Genomic DNA, 21920 nt, shown 5'->3' with positions numbered 1-21920 from the left:
TCTATGGCATTTCCCCGACAGAATGATTCTTAATGTTTGGATAGATAAGTAAATGACCAGTGTGAGCCTTTCTCATGAATATAAATGTGGAGCTATGTCCATTTCTTAGGCGAGTGTCCAGCTCCCTTCCCCTCCAGCTGTTCTGTCGCCACAAGTCTGCACCCTTGAAATCCAATATCATAATCTTTTACTGCTGACAGTTCATTACAACCTGTGATTTAGCAAAGTCCAGTGGTGTCCCAGGCAAAACTGTCCCTTGTGTTTTTATCCAGATTTATTGGCTGTGGTGTCTGAAGATTTATTTTGAGGATGACCTCTGGGTCTGTTTTTTAATGAGACTCAGCATGGGGCAATCCTGTTTGGCTCAATGATTTATTAAGGGCTGATGGTGATTATTTATTTACCTTTATACAGAGCTGATGATACAATGTATGACACTTTTTTTTTTTTTTTTAGAATTTAGAATTTAGAATTTACAAACTCCTTTAAAGAGATAGGTCACCCCAAAATGATGTTGTTTTTGTTTTGTTTTTTGTACTTTAGTTAGGAGGATGATGTTGACACTGCTCTTTTTCATAAAATGAAAGTGAATGGTGAACACTGAACAGTGGCTGTTAAGTTTAAAAAATGACAATAAATCACCACAAAAGTGGTCCATATGACTCATAGGCTGTATTCTAAATCATCTGATGTTATACGATAGCTTTTGTGAGGAAAAGTCAGAAGTTGTTATCGGTCTTGTTAATGTTAAAGAACACTAAAACTATTAAAAATAGTTTTTGTTAATTGAAATAAAGCTACAAGTATAAATGTATGTAAAATATATATAAAATAAAATGTTTAAGTTGAACTACCAAAATTACTAAAAACTAAAACTGAAATAAAAATAAAGCTAAACAGGAAAATTTAATAAAATATTAAAATGACAGAAGCACATAATAAAATGAGTAAAGCTTAGATCAAATTTAAAATATAATATACAAATAATATTTATACAAGTACATAGTAATAAGATGCCAGGTGACACTTAACCGAAGACAACACAGCAAATTGAACTACTGTTATGATGCTTTTACGGTACTTTTTGTCATTTTTGGTCACCCTTCTCACATTCATTACATGAAAAAGAACAGCACGAACACTGCCTGACATAATCTTAAATATTTGGAATGGCATCAAGGTGAGTAAATGATGACAGAAATTGAATTTATCCCTTTAAAAGGTTTAGAATAGCAAATTTGAATGCCTCTCTTTTGTCATGACCTGTGAATGCGTAGCATACCGCTATCAAAGGATGGTCTCAGGTGCAGCACACTTTGGGTGTTGAACGACGGGTGGTCTACGTAAATGTGACAAGTGGCACACGTGCCTGCCATGGCACTCTGAAAGCTAGACATGCGTCTTTCACATGAGCACACGCTCACGGTGTCTCCTATCTGGCATATTTGCAGCTCTTTGCCTCTGCTGATGAGTTAAGTAATGTAATAATGTGATTAAATGACAGTGTTCCTATCATAGACCATCCCTGAAATATTCAGCTAGTGCTAAAAAAAAGTGAGATATTTCCGGAGTAGGGTCACATGGGCTGTTAATCAATCACTGAAAAATTAGTAATCTAGGTCAAACTAAACAGGGGTTTAATTAGTTACAATAGCCCCCCTACTAGTGTGTGACGGCTGTACATTTCTGGCAACGAACTCAAAGAGTTGTTAAGCTCTAACACACCAAAAGTGGTCATGTGTAAGATCAGAGAATGCGTGAGGATATATGTGTATGTATGGTGTGTATTTTGATACTGCGCTGCGTGTTTCTGAGCTGAAACGCCAGGCTTGTATCACCTTTCACTCTAGGGCCACATATCCCAAGAGGGATGTTAACCAGCCACATTAGACACTTGCTAGCATGCTGCTGTGCCGGGGAGAGATGGTACGCCAATACCACTCTACCTGCACCCATACATGCTGTACACACGGATAAATCAATGGTTTACTTACCGAGCAGTATGGGTTGCTGACTGATTCTTAATGATATGTCTTTCAGGACTGTGTGACATCAAGACACAAGAAGGAGAGATCTTCAACATGAACACAGGTTAGTTCAAATCAGTTTCAGTTTGCATGGTTGAAATCATTTAAGGCAAATTCAAATATCAAGAAAAATTTAGTAAAAAGTACTTTGCCATTGTCGTGTTTTTTGACACGGTATGATAATACCATGGCTTTTGGGAATTTGCAATGGTAATTTTTGACAGGCACAATTTGATTTTAAGATTTTTTTTGAGGTTGGAGAATCATGCAAAAGACATGATATATGAATATGGTAATCATTACCTACTATAATACTGTTCAAAGGTTTGGGGTCAGAATGATGTTTTTAAAAAGGGCTCTTATGCTCAACAAGGCTGCATTTATGAGAAGAAAATTACAATAAAACAGTAAAAAAAATATTTCAATTAAAATAACCGTTTTCTATTTTACTATATTTTAAAATGTAAATTATTCCATTGACGTCAAAGCTGGATTTTCAGCAGCCATTTCTTGTTATTATCAGTGAAAACAGTTGTGCTACTTACTGTAATATTTTTTTGTGAAAATCGTGATTCCTTTTTTTCCCCAAGGATTCTTTGATGAATAGAAAGTTCAAAAGAACAGCAATTATTTGAAATGGAAATCTTTTGTAGCATTATGAATGTCTTTACTTTAAACCGTTTTGATCAATTTAATGCAAGATTAAACATTTATTTTTTTAAAATTACCTTAAACTTAGTGTATATCAGAGAACCATGGTATTTCCGTTTGTCACCATCAGATCGTAATGATAGTAACACCACAGCACATTTAAAAAAATTGTAAGGGAATAGCTAGATCCTCTGGCTACCAGGTTCCCTCGCAGCTGCGCACATCTGATGCTGCTCCCAGATAGACAGGAAAAACTTAGAAGCCACACAAAAAATATAGGGCTTACAGCTAGAGATTTCTTAAAACACAGCGAAATGAATGGGCGGCATTTCAGCTGGAGTCCGTCCATATGTCTATTGATTTTCAATGTGGAACTGAAATCTTGTACTGTAAATACGCAGCATTGATTCATGCTTTTGTGCCCTCTACAAAACTTCTGCCATTTTTTTGTTATTAATTATGTATTTACATAATAAATGTAGAATCATAAAATTACTTTACAATTACTTATTAATTAATTTAATTGATTCATTTACTATGGGTGGCTGAAGGGTCTACCCAGTTGAATTAGGTTTGGCTCAGCAAGAACAAAAAGGAGAGGGAACACTGCCTACCAGCCACAACAACTTATACAAATAATGAATACAGTGAACAATTTAAACAAAATTGACACTAATCAAGTGTTATGAGGCAGAAAGGAATGAAAATATGCCTTTCCCTTCACATAGACCCAACAGGACTTGTTTTTGTTGGGCAGAGCATGTGATTTTGTATTCATCTCAGGGATTCTGGGAAAAGCTGTGCAGGGGGGTGTTCTTATTTCTTGGCTGACTGTCTCTGAGAACTCTTAAGAGTCGGGCGAAGACTCTGGCATCCAAACTGCCTTTTTGACATCCAGAGGTATAGCAGTCAGAAAAGAGGAAACCCATCAGGCTACATCTGGCAGTGCCAACACTGAAAGCCTGTCAATCTGCAAGATTCATCTCGTAGTGTCCTCAGTTTTAGGTTCTAAATTGGTTGTGGCAACCTTGGATGCCAGGAGTTCTTAGAAGACACTTAAAGGGACAGTTCACCCAAAAATTAAAATTCTTTCATCATTTACTTACCCTTATGTTGTTCCAAACCTGTATGAATTTATGCCTTGTGCTGAACACAAAAGAAAATATTTTGAACGATGTTGGTAACCAAAGAGATGCTGGTCCCCATTGACTTCCATAGTATGAAAAAAATACTATGGAAGTCAATAGGGACCAGAAACTATTTGGTTACCATTCTTCAAAATATCTTCTTTGCATAACAAAGGTAACTCATACATGTTTAGAACAACTTGAGGATGACTAAATGATGACAAAATGTTTGTGGATGGTAAGATTATTACAATTTAAAGCAACTGTTTTCTATTTTAATATAATTTTCAGCAGGTATTACTCCAGTCTTCAGTGTCACATAACCCTTCAGAAATCATTCTAATATGCTGATTTGCTGCTCAAGAAACATTTCTCATTATCATCAATGTTGAAAACAGCAGAGCTGCTTAATATTTTTGTGGAAACCATGACATATTTTTTTCAGGATTCTTTGATGAATAGAAAGGCATTTATTTAAAATATATTTTTCAATGTAAATGTTTTTTAGTTACTGTTATTTTACAAAAAAAAAAAAAAAAAAAAAATTAAATAAATAAATATCTTACTGACCCCAAACTTTTGAGTGGTATGTTTGTGCTTATACAGAGTGTTTACACAGCAGTAAAAGGTCAAACCAGAGAAATCTGGGAAAAATATCAGTACATTTTAAAAGTGTGATTTCTAGGTGCTGACAAGTCAGGTTTTAAAAAGTTATATGAATTTCTATAGTCAATACACTGTACATTTTTGTGCTTAGTTTTAAACCATGTGCTTGTAATGCCTGGAAAATGGAAAGGGAAAGGGAGTCATGGAAAAATCATGGAAATTCTTAGGTCAAAAGGTGTGGGAGCCCTGTACAGTCAGTCAGAGCACAGCACATCCAGCCATTCAACACGTGTAGATACTGTAAACCAATCATACACGTCACACCTACATTAATCCACCCTGGCACTTAAATTGTTTTGGTAATGTATATTGTTTAGTTGCTAAGGTCATGTTTCACATTACCCTGCTTGCTGTAAGTCACAGTCATCTTGCCATGCAGCAGTATTGATGCATGTGCATTTGTGTTTGCATGTGCTACTGCACTTTTCACAGACAGTGGAGGACAGATCCGCAAAAGCGCCACGCTTTTACTCACTCTAACCCCAATGAAGAGAATCCAGAGCTCACCAAACCTATACACGCTCACAGGTATCATTCCCGTACAGGAAACAGATCACACTAATAGAGCTTCATTGATCATATTGTCATAAAACTACAATAATGCATTGAAAACTAGTTCATTAAAATGAAAACATTTGCCAACGAATGGTTCATGTTTGCTTGTTAGTCATAAGCATTATATATTAGCAGTGGAGTATTTACTCTGCTGGTGTTAAATGTGACGGTATGTTTACTCAGACACTGTGAGCAGGAATTCCTCTTCACTGCACTCAACGTCACTCATTCAACATCTGTGTTTTATCCTGCTGCATCTTATGTCCTACCACAACCTCCCTCCCTGACTGTCAATCTTTCTCTCTGTTACCCTTGCTCGCCATCTCAAACTTGTGCTCGCAGCTCCTCAAGGACTGTTCGAGAGCTGGAGCTCTCCTTTTCTTTGCTTAAAGGGAAAAAGCAGCTCACAGTGACCAGATTGTTGCCATAGTTGTGCACTTCCATGGCAACAATTGTATACTTCAGGCTTTTTCCCCCGTCTCCTCTCGGCACAGTTTCCTCCGGGGGTGACCCTTTTTGTTTGAGCAGTCTCACTGACTATGACCTCACACACGCATATTCTCCATTGTTTAATTAGACAGCGAGGAACAAACACAGGACAGAGTTAGACCGCTGTTCATTTAGCACTGTGCTTAATGAACAAGGGTTTTTATGTTACATTATACACAAAATAAATCAAATTAATAGTTTTGACTTTTATCAAGTGTTTATTTAAGACAAAAGTGTGTGTTTTAAAAGAGCCTTTCTGAAATTAGTTTGCAGAAGTGGTAACTGACTGCCAGATGTTAAGGGAAAACCTCCTTCATTTGTAAAACTTTCCCACTTCGCCTTTCATTCTTTCTTCATGCTGTCCATATATTTTCCTCTCTTCCATTCATCTGCTGTAAAAGTTAAAGCAGTGGTTTGGAATAAATTACGGATGACATTTGCGCAACATAATCCGCTAAAAACGTGAATAAGTAATGAGTGAATATATTCTTTAAAATAAAGATTCCAAAAGCGGATTTTCACAGCGATGCCATAAAAGAACCATTTTGGGTTTCCCAAAGAACCTTCCAGTGAGCAGTTCTTAAAAGAACAATCATTTTCTAAGTGTAAATAACATTTTAATAATCTAAAGGACCTTTTTTCTACCTTAAAGGATCCTTTTTGCAGAGGAAAGGTTCTATGAATGAAACCATTGATGCCAATAAAGAACTTTGATGTTTAAGGGCCAGATTTACTTAACAGGGCAAATTAGCGTGAGCTCAATTCCAAAAGGAAGCAGATGGTAGTGGAAAGTTCTGCGCGTGATCTACTGACGACACAAAAATTAAAGAACACAGATAGATCATTTCCATAATGACCAACGTAATTTATCAAGAGCGTCTGGTTTGAGACATGCTTTTTTTTGGCGCAAATACCAGTAAATTGAATAGCGCAAACCTTAATAAATCACCTTATTGTTATTCATTTATATACTTGCCTCCCATACATTTTGTGTCTGAAAGGGAAACTCCTACAAATGCATATGCAATAAGGTCAGCCGCAGGAATAACCCTGTCTACGCATTTTCAGCACTAATCTTTCACTGCATGTCTTTAGTAAATCCTGACATACTGTAGTTTTTTAACGCCAAAAGAGGGTTTGAGCTGGCGCAAGCTGTTAGTTAATCTGGCCCTAAGAGTGTACCTCATTTCACTGTGAAAAGTAGATCTCTTGCTAGTATTTAACAAAGTTCTCTTATCTCAATTTCACCTGTGCATAGATTCTGAATCACAATCCAACGATTCAGGTAAGCAGCCTTTATTTTATTTATTTAATATATTTTTTTACAAACAAGTACATATGCTTTGGAAAACAATGTAACTGTTGCTGCTCGTATTATTATTTCTTACTGGTCAATAGTGGCATTCTGTGGTGAAATATTGTGTATATATGAATATTAAACACGTTTTCAAGTGTTTTGTTTGTCTCCTGATAGATTTGTGGAGGCCCAGCAGCAGCACCAGTGATGGTCTGAGAAATGGTGACCTGTGCTCTTCCTCTTTGGCAGCTAAAGGCTACAGAAGTGTCAGGCCCAACTTTCAGGATAAAAAGTCTCCCACACCAGTACGTTCTGCTGTGTTTACTTCATTCATTTGTTTTTCTTATCCTTTCTGTCGCTGGAGGTTTTCCTTCCACAGGAAACCCCTGTGGAAGTCCATTCGACAGGTTTTATTAATGACATTTTTAACTGTACCGGTCACACCCTTTTCTAGCGTACTGCTCAGTTTGAAAACTGAGCACAAAGAAAAGCTCTCAAATGACTTGAATGAACCTCTGTGCTATTATGGATTTATGATAACTGTGATATCTATCTATCTATCTATCTATCTATCTATCTATCTATCTATCTATCTATCTATCTATCTATCTATCTATCTATCTATCTATCTATCTATCTATCTATCTATCTATCTATCTATCTATCTATCTATCTATCTTTTCCAGCTACAGAGAATTTTGGATTTTAATATTATTTAATCCAATCTCCTCTGTATGTGTAATATGTTTGTTTTCTCACTGTCACACAAGTTATGCCCTGCTGATGGTAATACAGCAGAATTTGACCGCCTTATACATGTCCTCACTATAACAATCAACTGTTTATCTCAGAGAGATTATTCTCCAAGGCAAGCACATCCACACCCTTATTCAATGAGAGAACCACCACAGAACAACAGTATCTGACCTGTGCTCTAATATCCTACAGCCCACTCTCCTTAATCAGGCACAAGAGCATAGTGTCCATTCCCACAGACTGCTGTCCACAGAGGACCAAATCTCATGCTCTTCACAAGCAGGGCAGTCCTACTTGCACCCTTCATCTAGGGAGTTGGAGAGACACGTAGCTTCCCTCTCCATTCGCATTAACCCTATGCAACAGATATCGGGACGGCGCACACAGACACTGTCTTTGAGACCCCCGACCCCTCCTAAAAGGATGGACCTCCCGGATAGCCACTCACGCCCCTGCCCTCCACTGCCATCTGCAGCCCCTCCAGTGGTATATGTCACGGATTTCATAATCACATATGCATTAGCTTAATAACACCCTCCCTACGCCATGCTGTGTTTTAGCAAACATAACTAACGCAGTTTCTCCATTTTGCTGAAGAACTTTCAGGTTTCTGTCATTATATATTCAAATCATAATAAAGTTTATTTTAAATTGAGTACGATTTCACAATATTACTGTATTTTTTATAAAAATGAATTATATATACATATGTTATAATATGTATGTATAAAATAAATAACAAACATTGAAATGCCATGGAAAATGCCATATTCACATTATTTGTATAATATATATAATATCACAAGTAACGCATTGCATAATCAAATTACTTTTTTTCAAGTAACTAGTAAAGTAACGCATTACTTTTAACTATATAAAATAAAAATAAAACATAAAAATATATATATAAAAGTTACTTTTAAAAGTAATATGTTACAATATTGTGTTACTCCCTAAAAAATAACTGCGTTAGTTACTTTCTATGTAAAGTAATGTGTTACGTTATGTTTTCATTACTTTTTCTCACATTGCTTCTACATTGCTTGCTTGTTTGTTTTTTTAATTTCTATTTTTGCCAAACGTAAAGGCCCTTTCACACCAAAAGTGAAATGAAGGAAATGCAAATTCACGCCTGTACAATAGAGGGCACAGCTCAGACAAACCTTTCAGCGGTGATTCATTCTGAATCGCAGATGAATAGGACGCAGGAGAAGAAAGTTCAACACTCTTACTTCAGCAATAAAAAATTAAACACAAATGTGATGTTTATCTGAAGTCATTTTGTTTATTAGTATGGTTTAATTGAATCATCAAAATGCAGCAGCAAAGACACCGGTTAATAAAGTAAGTTTAAATACATAAAGTCTATTTTATGTTAGTTACTTTACTAGTTACTTGAAAAAAAGTTATTTGATTATGCAATGCGTTACTTGTGATATATATATATATACATACGTATAATGTGAATATGACATTTTCCATGTCATTTCAATGTTTTGTTATTTATTTTATATATACATATTTTCTGCAATACAATGTGACTTAGAATTGGTTGTCACCTCATTGTGATCTTAATGAAGTTTTAAACTTCTTTTAGCCTTATGCTTTAATGCAACATTGGAATAACATTTTGATCTGTAACCCCTCCATCCTCTCTAACGCACAGCCATTCGCTGCATCACATCACTTCATCTCTCACACGCGCTGTGTCAACTGCTGAGTCTCATCTGTGCCACTCTCCTCTCTGTCATTCAGCCTGAGGTACCAGTCCTTCTTAAACAAACCTATCCTGGAACAGCACTGACCTCACACTCACCCCCTAATCGGCTCAGATTCTCCCTCGATTTCATCAGCTCCAGAGCACCTGACGTTCACCCAGAGACCCCTTCTCCAGGCCCTCCCTCTCCCGGCTCGGAGCCTCCACTGGGGCAGAGCCGCTGCTCTTCCCGCACTCAGAGCGAAGCATCCACATCAGTGCTGGAGGAGTTGAGGGCGTGTGGACTTGGCCCAGAGGGTGGCTCTCGTACCCCTTCTCCAACCCTCTGCCAGATGAGTGCGGTCACAGACAACATGTGGTTACACTTCCCTGCAGCTAGCACCACTAATGTAACTATTCACCGGCAGTTCAACACTCTGTCTTACTGTTTCTTTGTCAGTTTTTATAAGTATTCCTACTTCCATTTTAACTTTTTTTTTTTTTGTAGCAAGGATGCAAGGAAGTTGATCAAAAGTGACAGTAAAGACATTTATAATGTTACAAAAGATTTCTATTTCAAATAAATGCTCTGAACTTTCTACTCATCAAAGAATCCTGAAATAAATGTATCTCAGTTTTCATAAAAATTAAGAACCACAACTTTTTTTTCAGCATTGATAATAGTAATAAATGTTTATTGAGCCTGAAATCAGCATATTAGAATTTTACTTATTTATTTATTTATTTAGAAAACTCCTTTAGCTCATTTCTACTTGCTTTGTTCAAACTTATTGTTGATTGTTTCTAATTTGAGGCCATTCATCTGCATTTAGGGGCTAGTTCAACAAACACCAATATCACTTGTCCAGTGTTCACATTTAGTGGTTTCAGCATTTCTTCTCTGTGTGATTATAAAAATACTAACATCGCCTCTGCTGTAGATTCACATAAACTCTGCATCAGTGGTCTCAAGGGTCGTCACTAACACCTTTTGCCATACAGATTGTCTTGATGTTGTGTCAATGCTCAGTTTATCGTTGTCACACTATGTCTTTGTCAAAGATTTTAGGTGTGGGAGAACATGGTTTAATTGAGACTTCTTCTTGTACTGCTCCTGTTGTATCTCTTTTTGTATACTAACACTTAATTCTAACCACTTCCAAATTCTGAAACCCATTGTTTTTTCCACCCTTGAATATCTTCCCTGTTTGTGGGCACTGTATTTTGTTTGCTTATTTTACTAGTCAATCCACAAGTCTTTGGTGGTTTTGTTTTCCTTGTTCTGTTCTTTATCCTCTTTCTATTTTATTAAGGCTAACAGATGTCATCTGTGGCATAAAAGTTTGATCTCAGTGTAATTTTTATGCCTATAGGTTCTTTATTTAACAGTGTCTCTGTGTTGTGTTATACAGGGCCAGATGACTGTGAACGGGGGTCTGACTGTGCCAGCAAGTCCTCGTAGTCACCTCCAAAGACCCTTCTCTCCCTCAACATACCCCCCTCCTCCTTCACTGAGTCCTAGTATTACAGCCATGCAGCACGCTAGAACCACTGGTGAGTACTAAAGCTAATCAAACACTTCCCCGTGCTCTTGTGCTCTTTTCATTATTGATTTCATCATTTGTAAGAACAGAGAAAATGGTATATTGCATCTCAGTTTGTAACTAGTTTAACCACAGCCACAGGTTATATAACCATATTAAATGTATACAATCTGATACATTTTCTCCCAAATAGTGATAAATAAGTTATAGGTTAGTTTGTGGCCAACTGTGACCAGAGCAGCCTGATTCATGAACAAATGACTCTCATAAGCCAACTCTCATTTTATATGTATCAATATATAGCCATACATGGTTTATGCATATATTGCAGTACTTTGGGTTACACTTTATTTTGATGGTCCCCTTTAGACATTATGTTGACCATAAGTAACGTTGCACCTACAAGTCAACTTATTCTCATGAGAGTATTAGTTGAGTATTAGAGGACATTTTGGGGTAGATTTAGATTTCGTAGAATAAGTTGGCATGTACTTGCAAAGTTACTTATAGTCAGTAGATTAACTTTTGGGGGCCATCAAAACAAAGTGTTTAGCAGATATTAAGCAGAGTCTACTAATACTCTTATTAGAGTTAGTTAACTTGTAGGTGCAACATTACATATAGTCAATAGAATATCTAAAGTGGACCATCAAAATGGGTTACCGTATATTGAAAAAATACAAATTTCCCATATATGAAAATGTATTATATCAATTTTTTATCTTAGAGTATATTCCTATATATTTTTGTTTTGTAATGGCTGATTCCTAAAGTAAACTTTATTTTTAAATTAAGTTCAGTAAGATTCATTACTAGTTTTAATCGGTCTGAAACACTGACCAGTGTAATTTACAGAGAGAAAATGTATTTCTTATGTTAGCAAAATAAACATTATAACTGAAATATACCCTATTGAAGTGAATCAAAATTGAATCAAGAGTTTGTGAATCAGAAACAAATTGAATCAGGAAATCTTTGTTGATACCCAGCCCTAATAAGCAGCATAATTTGTGAACATGGCTTTAATAATTAATCAAAGACATGGTGTAGCAGAACTGTAAAAATACATATATTCCAGAATGGCTGTTGCTGATGTTTAAGTAACTCCTACCATCCACCTGTCCTGGAAACACCTGTACTGCCAAGTGTATCTCATAAGCATTACAGTACAGCTGTAAAATTGATCTCTGATAAATCACTGTTGATGTGCCAGGCCCTAATAAAGTGCTAATGAGTAAGAAAGCATGACCTGACTGTAGAGGTGTTTACTGGCCGTGTGACACTAAGCGTATCTGGACTGGTCCGCTCTGAGCGTGCTCCTGCGATCTCTCTAATCCCAAGTGGAAAATGCTGGGGATTAAGCTCAAATCTGAGTGACGGAGGGGTTGGGGTGAGGGAGGAGCTGAGACACTGGGATTAGAGCGTCTGTATGCGTAGGGCTGGCCTTTGTTTTACAGAGCGCATTTTGTTGTTTTTTCCCCAAAAGGCTTCAGTCTGGATGCCTGTACATGTCGGACTGTGTGTAGAGCTGCTTTTTATTCTATGTTTTATTGCTGAAATACTGGAATCAACATATTTATGGATTCTTTCTCCTGATTTGGAATTACAGTGTGCACTGCATCCCTGACCTGGCTGTATTTCACAGTTATGAACATGGGAATGTTGGTTAGTTCCATGGGAATTACTAAAAACTCACTCACCCCAACTTGACCCTGTCTTCCACCCATCAGCCTCTGAGTCTAGCACCCCAATCTACGCCAACGTGGATCCTCCTGCACGAGCACCACAGACTGACAGGAAAGAATCAACAGGGAAAGCTCCGCAATATACTGGCATCGGTCCTGTGGATGAGTCCGGGATTCCCGCTGCCATACGGACGGTGAGTTAATGCTATTCTAGCATGTTAATCTTTTGTTTCCATATTTGGTAACATTTTATTTTGATGGCCCACTTTAGACTTTCTAATAACTATAAGTACCTTTGCAACCACATGTAATCTAACTCTCATTAGAGTAGTAGTAGACTGTCTGCTTAATATCTGCTAACACTGTTTCCTCAACAGACATTCTACTATAAGTAACTTTACAACTAATATAAAATAACATAAAATAAACTATTATATTAACCTGAACCCTAACACCTAACCCTAACCTAACAGTCTACTAATAGTCTACTAATACACTAATGAGAAATAAAGTGTAACCCAATATTATGCTGTGCATCTTAGAATAGATATAATCCTTTTTGAGGAATAAAATATTATTAAAATTATTAAAGCTGTATATGGGTGTTTCTTCAGCTGTGGGCATTAATGGGTATCTTGGCTCTATGGACTTCTGACATTTTTGTCATTTAAAAGTTATGTACATTTCCACCACAATGTCATTTCTATCGCATCTCAAATAATGTATTGTGTTTTACAGCGTTGTGATGGAAATTATATATTAATTTTACAAAATTACACTTTAATTGCAGATAATGCACAGTACAAATATTCTGTTCATGAATGATAATTCTAAATTGATAAAAAAATACCCTAGTGAAAAAAACCTATACCAAAATGTATTATATATTTATTTCATACTAAGTATACTATAAATCCGTTAACATGTTTACTAACATATCCCTTGAGACTTACTGATATACATATTATAATTAAACTTTTTTGGAGTACTTCTTTATTGCACAATGCACATTTCTTAATATTAAGCCTAAAATGTATTTAAATATAACTATTAGTAAGGATAGAATGATCTCTGTATAATATTAGTCTTTAAATGCAAGATATTTAAAGTGTACCTAAAGTATACTTGCAAAAGTTCCACTTTAGCACAATCAAATATACCTGTACTTACAGTAAGTTTACCTTTAGTTGGAACTCAGCACTATTTACGGATTAAGTACAAAATTAGTTTTAGCAGACTTTAAGTATATCAATTTAATATACCAAAAGTACAATTGCAGGGTATTTATATTAAGTACATAAATATGTAATTATACTTAGCATAAAATAAATGCATTTCACATACATTTTGGTCAAATTTATTTCATCAGGGTAATTTGAACACAAAAAAGATAATTTTGTGTTAATATACACTCACCTAAAGGATTATTAGGAACACCTGTTCAATTTCTCATTAATGCAATTATCTAATCAACCAATCACATGGCAGTTGCTTCAATGCATTTAGGGGTGTGGTCCTGGTCAAGACAATCTCCTGAACTCCAAACTGAATGTCTGAATGGGAAAGAAAGGTGATTTAAGCAATTTTGAGCGTGGCATGGTTGTTGGTGCCAGACGGGCCGGTCTGAGTATTTCACAATCTGCTCAGTTACTGGGATTTTCACACACAACCATTTCTAGGGTTTACAAAGAATGGTGTGAAAAGGGGAAAACATCCAGTATGCGGCAGTCCTGTGGGCGAAAATGGCTTGTTGATGCTAGAGGTCAGAGGAGAATGGGCCGACTGATTCAAGCTGATAGAAGAGCAACTTTGACTGAAATAACCACTCGTTACAACCGAGGTATGCAGCAAAGCATTTGTGAAGCCACAACACGCACAACCTTGAGGCGGATGGGCTACAACAGCAGAAGACCCCACCGGGTACCACTCATCTCCACTACAAATAGGAAAAAGAGGCTACAATTTGCACAAGCTCACCAAAATTGGACAGTTGAAGACTGGAAAAATGTTGCCTGGTCTGATGAGTCTCGATTTCTGTTGAGACATTCAGATGGTAGAGTCAGAATTTGGCGTAAACAGAATGAGAACATGGATCCATCATGCCTTGTTACCACTGTGCAGGCTGGTGGTGGTGGTGTAATGTGTGGGGGATGTTTTCTTGGCACACTTTAGGCCCCTTAGTGCCAATTGGGCATCGTTTAAATGCCACGGCCTACCTGAGCATTGTTTCTGACCATGTCCATCCCTTTATGACCACCATGTACCCATCCTCTGATGGCTACTTCCAGCAGGATAATGCACCATGTCACAAAGCTCGAATCATTTCAAATTGGTTTCTTGAACATGACAATGAGTTCACTTTACTAAAATGGCCCCCAAAGTCACCAGATCTCAACCCAATAGAGCATCTTTGGGATGTGGTGGAACGGGAGCTTCGTGCCCTGGATGTGCATCCCACAAATCTCCATCAACTGCAAGATGCTATCCTATCAATATGGGCCAACATTTCTAAAGAATGCTTTCAGCACCTTGTTGAATCAATGCCACATAGAATTAAGGCAGTTCTGAAGTAGAAAGGGGGTCAAACACAGTATTAGTATGGTGTTCCTAATAATCCTTTAGGTGAGTGTATGTTAATGTATTAATTCATAAATATTTTCATAGTTATAATTGAAATTTGGGTCTGGTACAAGGGCACAACAATAAAAATCTGTAATATATAATAAGGCACTTGAAAAGTAACACATATATGATAAATGCATGGTAAAGTTTATAAGAAAGTTTTAATGTGACATTTTTATAATAATATATAATTTAAAAAAAACATGTTTGCATAAAAGCCTAGCGTTAATTTTGATAAAACTTCTCTGACTCTTTATTGGCTCTGGGGAAATTTTTGGAAGTGCATTCCTGTAATTGTTAATTCCAGAATTAATCTTCAATCGGTCTCTGGTCACATGGGACTGGCTGTTTTGATTTGTGCACTAAATTGCATTTTCCCACACTGAGTTTTATATAGCCCCAGGGAAACAGGGGCAGCTGTGCTCAGCATCATTGATGGACCAGCAGACAGTGATGTGTCTCTCTCAGCTTAACATAGAGAGGCCAGTTGCATCAGCATTTTTATAGGAGGCTTTTGCATCCAGAGTTTTGGACTCAAGGTCATGGAGCACATTCGGGTTGCTATTTGTTTTCTAAACTATATTTTTGGACCTTGGAATCTTAATCTGTAAGGACTGGGAATGCCTGTAATCTAAAAATGTTTGTTCTGTGTATTGTTTTAGACTGTTGACAGGCCAAAAGATTGGTACAAGACCATGTTCAAACAGATTCATGTGGTGCCTAAATCAGGTAAGACTGGATCTTGTGTATTTACCTTCATTTTACTTTAAAACTTTATATGTCTTATAAATGTAAAGAAAGAAGTCTTAAAAAGCCCTAATTAGAACAAGCCTATTATGTGATTATTAGAAGGAATGTTCTAGTCATACACTGACAAACTAACATATTTTATTACACATTTTTAAAAGCTATTAGAGCATTTATGCAACATAGGAATTTAAAGAATTGTTTTGCAAACTAAACAGGATTAAAGACTGTGTTATCGTGTACATTCAAAATTGATTCTTTTACACTGTACATGACATAAACAGATACTATTTTGTTTTATGAATGCAAGGGATATACAGAACACTTGTCTCATTGCTATTGTGATTTTAAATTGGTCATGAATTGAGAAATCAAATTTTCCTTGATTTTTTACATTTTGACACGGCTAGGTCATTGTTCTATAAAAACATCATGTAAATTTCAGCACTTAAAGCTTCATCCTTAGTCTAAAAACAGCTTTTATTAAAACCAACCGACTCGTTTAGGATTTTGTCACATTATGACATAATAGTGCAACGAAAGACCACCTCTGCAGAAGAAAATCAACGCCTATTTCTACATCATACCGTCTTAGGCCCAGGCCGCTGGTGAATTAGTGAGATGAGAAGGAGAGAAGAGAAATACAGGATCACTGGCTAAAATAACATTACCTTCCAAAGGATCCTAATGCTAGGAAAGTGGTTATTTATTTTCAACTATGTGAATGTCTCAGTAGAGCATTATTTGTTTGTTCAGTACATTTCACTTTGGATTCTTTGGTAAATCAGACGCAATTTCGGCGCTGTGTTTGCAACCAGACTTTTCCTGAAAGACGTGTAATGGAGAAATGCCACAACATATAAGTAAATGTGTTCATTCTAATGCCTAATCTGTGATCAATGACTTCTGATATGATTCATGAACAGTCAGACGTTCTTTGTTTCAAAATCGTTTATTGTTGTTTATGTATCAGTAAATCAAGCCAGTGAATAAATTATCAACTTCATATTGTTTCTCTTAGTAGCATGAAAATAATCTTTTTTTTTTAATTGTGATTAAATTATATAAAACTGATCAAAGAACTCTCCCTTCATAATCACTGGAGCTGTCTATCGTACAGCGCAAGTTTATCAGTGACTGGACTCTGGACTCTCGCCAAAACTCCCATTATAATCAATGATGCTGTCTACACTCTTATTTACATCATGTTTGAACTGTTAGATATGATATAAAAAAAAATAAAGATCTGTATTTTCTGTGACTGCGGACCTGTCTGCTAAAGGGATAGGTTTTTTTTTTTGAGAGAGAGAGAGAGAGAGAGAGAGAGGTGCAACCTAGGGCCATCTAATGAGGAGTGACAACAAAAGAGCTTTGCTCAGCAGGTTGTGGATTACAAGTGTGTTCATTACTGGAAATGGACTGTCAGGAAGTTTACCTAAAAGATTACAGGGGTCAAATGATCAACACTATCGTTTTGCATCTTATTATGTTTTTTTTTAATTATCTTTCTCCCACATCCTGCTAATGAGTTTGTTTACATTATTAAGTTTAAAGGACTCTGTATGCAGTTCTTGTTTGTGATATGTGCAATCCATGTTAAAGGTACACTATGTAACTTTTGGCCCTCTAACAGTTAAAAAACAAAACTGCATGCATTTTGCAGAAAAACATTGTTTTGGTTGTGCTTTGGCTCTGTGTGACTGTGCGGATGAATATGGTTAGATCAATATCTGAAGCTGTTACTGATACACATTAATAGACATGGTACTTCTTAGAAAAATCCAGCACAGCGCAACAACCATAATGAAATGATCCCGCTACGTCGAAAATATAAACACTCATAATAGGCTTACCATATTGAATAAGGGTAAGACAAAAACATGTTTTGGTAGAAGGATTGATTATATATTGACTCTTTATTTAAATTGTGTTAATAAAAAAATAAGAAAATAAGAAAAAAGCTTATTTGTTTTCACAGAGAACGAGTGGTCTGGATCCCGTACTGCCACAGACTCTGTTACAAGTACTGGTACAACTATTTCCAAACAAGGTTTCTGTTCTCTTTAACTACAGTAAAGCAAACATACTATTGCCAAAAAAAATATATATATAAAAATACTAGTATAAACCAGTTGCAATAAGTATAATTGAGTTTCTTTTTATTATTGTTTCAAAAACAGTAACAATAAGTTAATGTCGTAATGATTTTGTAATTTCAATAAAAATATATTTCTGTGTAGATTATATACAGATATATACAGATTTTATATATATATATATATATATATATATATATATATATATATATATATATATATATATATATACATACATACAGTATATATATAAAATAATCATTATTATTATACTGCTTTTTGAAACTAACCTGATATATATTGTTATATATTTCAGATAAGCATGCTGCCCCTAATGCTGTTCAGGCCCATCCTGCACCTAAAACCGGCACCTACCGGCCCATCACCAAGAGTGTCTCTGATAATGGCGTATACGGTTTCAGGGTACCTGCTGCCTCTTCTCTCCCTTCTCCTCTTCCCACATCAGCATCCACACAGCAGAGATCCAGTGAAAGGGAGGCACCACAGAGAGGCAGGAGCACACCCGACATGTAAGAACCATTTTTCAGGCAAACTTTTTTTTAAGGATTTTCAGATTTGAAAAAGATTTGATCATGCATCTTACAGCAATATTTACAGACACTGTTTGTTATTCTTTGCATGTCTCCCAGGAATGAGTGGGGACCTCCTGATAGAAAGGTTGACACACGAAAATACAGAGCGGAGCCGAGGAGTATTTTTGACTATGAGCCGGGGAAATCATCTATTTTAGAGCAAGAAAGATCGGTAAATAATCAATGGTTTTTCAATGTTAATATGCTATATTTTTTGGCATGAAGCTTTAAAAAGACCCAGATTGAATGAAGTGAGCTAAATACATTGAGAGCATAGTTTTAAAGGTAGATTAATTATTTATGGTTTGTTTGAAGTTAGCAGCACAAAGTCCTTAAAGTTTATGAAGCAGTTTTGCAATTTCAGTTTAGTTTTTGAAGGCACAAACGTATTGATCTTAGAATTAATGCCCCATGACTCTATGGGTATAGACAGATCGTTAACCAGATGCAACTAATGAAATACTATCAATCGGTGAATCCACAGTGTCAGCAGCGCTTCAGGCATGATACACCATATACTGATTGACTAAACTGAGTTGTTCTTATATATTAATGGAATTGTATTGACAATATACATGGCAACATTTGTAGTTACATGATGAGCATTCTGTATATGTTAAAAGAATCACCACAAACGTTGCCCTAATCGAGCGGAAGTGCTTCAGCAAGCTTGTGTAGAGTCACTCAATAGAACACATAAATTGCAGGTCCATTAGAGCGTAATGTGGTCAAGGTCACTAATAAGGTTGGAGAAACCAATTTGCTCCTATTGGAGCAGTTTGTCCTTGTGCAGCGAGCATTTGTTATGTGCTGCTGCCCTCTGCTGGATAGAGGGGGAATAAAAAACAGCCTTTGCTCTGTTGCTATTTTCAACATATTATAAAAGTTTTGTACTCTGCTGAGCTTTTCATCATTTCTTGTCAGCTGAAGACAGTTTTCATTTTACATCTGATTGTCACATTCCCATGATTACCTCAGTTCATCCCTTCCTTTCATCTTCTTCTCCCACTTGCTTTCATTCTCAACACCAGACAAGTAACTTAAGACCTGAGGACTTAGATTTAGAGAATGAGCCATGGTATAAGTTCTTTGCTGAACTGGAGTTTGGGCGGCCGGTAAGTGTGGCTTTGGTTTGGTGCTGCTAGCATGCCGCTTGTGATTGGTGTGGGGTTGGAAAGGTCAGATACGTGCTGCACATGCCGTCGTCCCGTGATGGTCATGTCTGAAATGACTGGTTAGAATGACCAGACAATTCTGGACGCTGTAACACATACGATGGAGTTTGATAATGAGCCTCGAGTCGCTTCCTCTTACCAGCATTTAAGGCTTTGATTTTGTGTTTTTTTATGCACATTAAACTACTGTTCACTGATTATAAAATCTGTTGTGGAAATCATTTTACTATTATTTGCATGACTTTTACTGTTTTCTGGATTTACAAACTAGATGTTTGACTTTTGTCTTATTCTTTTTGCAAGGTGTGTGTAGTTCTGTAGTCTTAGGCTTGGCGTGTTATAGATTGTGATAATGTAAAAGCAGATGTACTGCAGTATGTAGTGTTTTTGTTGCATATGTGCAACATATGTTGCAGTTTGTGGTCGTCACATTGTTCTTCAATCTCCTCAGTCATGTGACTTTACTTTCTCCCTTGTTATGTCACTGTTTCTCTGCTCCTCCCCTGCTCTATCCCACCTCTGGGTGAAGCCTCCCAAAAAACGTCTTGATTACAATCCAGAGAGCACACCTCGATTCTCCGCAGAGGTAAAGAATGAATAAATGAATCCGATTCAGTGAGTGAGTGAGTGATTAACTGCTTCACTGGCATACTATATTGACTGACTGACTGATTCACAGAGAGAGAGAGAGAGAGAGAGAGAGAGAGAGAGAGAGAGAGAGAGAGAGAGAGAGAGAGAGAGAGAGAGAGAGAGATGAATCAAAATAGGCTAATGCCTACCTTCTCAACCCAACCTCATTTAACATCACTTAACTCCGGTTATAACAATAAGCCCATTGTTTCAAGTGGAGCAATGCACTATTTGATCCTTGAGATATGAACTAAATACATCAGAACTGACTAAATAAAAGCTTATGTACAGAATAATTACTTTGGATCATTCTGTTAGTCATGTTCAGAGTTATTAATTTAATTTGCAACCTGCTTCTCACAAAATGCGTGTTTTCCTTTGACAACTCTCATCACTCTGAGATACATAAATAATGTGCATTTGATTTAAAAATAATAATAATGGGCATATCAAATATGTATAAAGGCATACTTAAAATGAGGAAAAACTATTTCTTTACAAGAGTGATATAAAACGTATGCCTTTTGCCTGTATTACAGGGTCTTTTTTAGTGTCTTTTTGGACACTACTTACAAGTACTGTATTTATATTGTAAAATGGCATAGTATGTGCATAAGTACACAAATTGGGATACAGCTCATGTCATTTAAATAAACTTTGGCTGCATATTAGGATAGCGTGGCAAATTTGTGTTAAGAACATTCTAGTGATCATCTCTGATCATTATTTAAGTGAAAATGCTGCTATTTTCAAAAGTAATGGCAGGTGCAAGTGCGGTACATGTTTTGTCCCATGTCTCAAGAATCAGTGTTCTGCATCTACAACCACTCAGCTTCTTTTTTTGTCATAATACATTTTTTGTCTATTATTCCATTGTTTATTTATAATGAGACAGGAGCACTTCCTCCTGGCTCTCATCTGCCGATTCTGTCCATGTGTTTGTAGTAGGTGAAGGATCTATGGACATGCCCTGTACAGTATCATGTTACATTATCCTGTTTCACTCAGGGGCTTTTTTTTTGTCATTGTAAATATAGTTTGCTGGCTGTCAACTGGTGAAATTAATTATGAATAATGGTTAAACTGAACTGGGTAGTGAACAAGATGCAATGTTTTGCATATAACTATCACATGCAAAAGTGGTGCATCTGTGAGTGAATTTGCCCTAAAATCTCTAATGACTTTTTAAAAAAATGAAATGCTTTCTGTGAATTGCTACTGACCACTGTAAGGAAAGAATATAACTTAGAGGCCGATGTAGTAACAGTTATGGTTTGAGTAATGCTGTAAATCCAAACAAATAATTGCTAAAAATGGTCACAGAGGCTTTGCAGCCAAATTTTGAGCTGTGTAGTGTGGTATCTGTCACTCAGAGCTGTATTTATGTTGACTAGATGTAAATGTGTCACTCTGTGGAGACATTCCTGGTACTGCATGCTTGGGCTACTTTTAAAGAGGGTTAAAAAAACGCAAGGGGCGTCTGCTGCTGGTCTGAAGAGCTGTTCCAGATAATACTGCTCAGAGCTTCAGCAAACAGGAAGATGATTATCTACTCCAGCCATGC

At 36.5% G+C, this 21920-nt stretch overlaps 1 protein-coding gene across 10 annotated transcripts in view; it reads left to right on the top strand.

Annotated features, from left to right (window-relative positions):
• The window catches only part of sorbs2b (sorbin and SH3 domain containing 2b), a 52236-nt gene that overhangs the window by 15763 nt on the left and 14553 nt on the right, over positions 1-21920 (top strand). For 4 of the 10 annotated variants that reach the window (XM_079892543.1, XM_079892549.1, XM_079892545.1 and 1 more), the window contains exons 3-16: positions 2041-2091; positions 4904-4999; positions 6774-6800; positions 6990-7117; positions 7761-8054; positions 9324-9674; positions 10677-10818; positions 12539-12687; positions 15778-15844; positions 17841-17912; positions 18275-18488; positions 18609-18723; positions 19583-19666; positions 20256-20312. In XM_079892543.1, coding sequence (XP_079748669.1) covers positions 2041-2091; positions 4904-4999; positions 6774-6800; positions 6990-7117; positions 7761-8054; positions 9324-9674; positions 10677-10818; positions 12539-12687; positions 15778-15844; positions 17841-17912; positions 18275-18488; positions 18609-18723; positions 19583-19666; positions 20256-20312 — 1847 coding nt within the window. Of the gene's footprint in view, positions 1-1871; positions 1927-2040; positions 2092-4903; positions 5000-6773; positions 6801-6989; positions 7118-7760; positions 8055-9323; positions 9675-10676; positions 10819-12538; positions 12688-15777; positions 15845-17840; positions 17913-18274; positions 18489-18608; positions 18724-19582; positions 19667-20255; positions 20313-21920 lie in introns of those variants that run through there. The other 6 variants (XM_079892544.1, XM_079892548.1, XM_079892546.1 and 3 more) reach the window with 6 other exon arrangements.

This window comes from Squalius cephalus, assembly GCF_949319135.1.
Source record: "Squalius cephalus genome assembly, chromosome: 14".
Taxonomy (NCBI): Eukaryota; Metazoa; Chordata; class Actinopteri; order Cypriniformes; family Leuciscidae; genus Squalius; species Squalius cephalus.
This window is presented reverse-complemented; position numbering and strand designations above follow the sequence as displayed.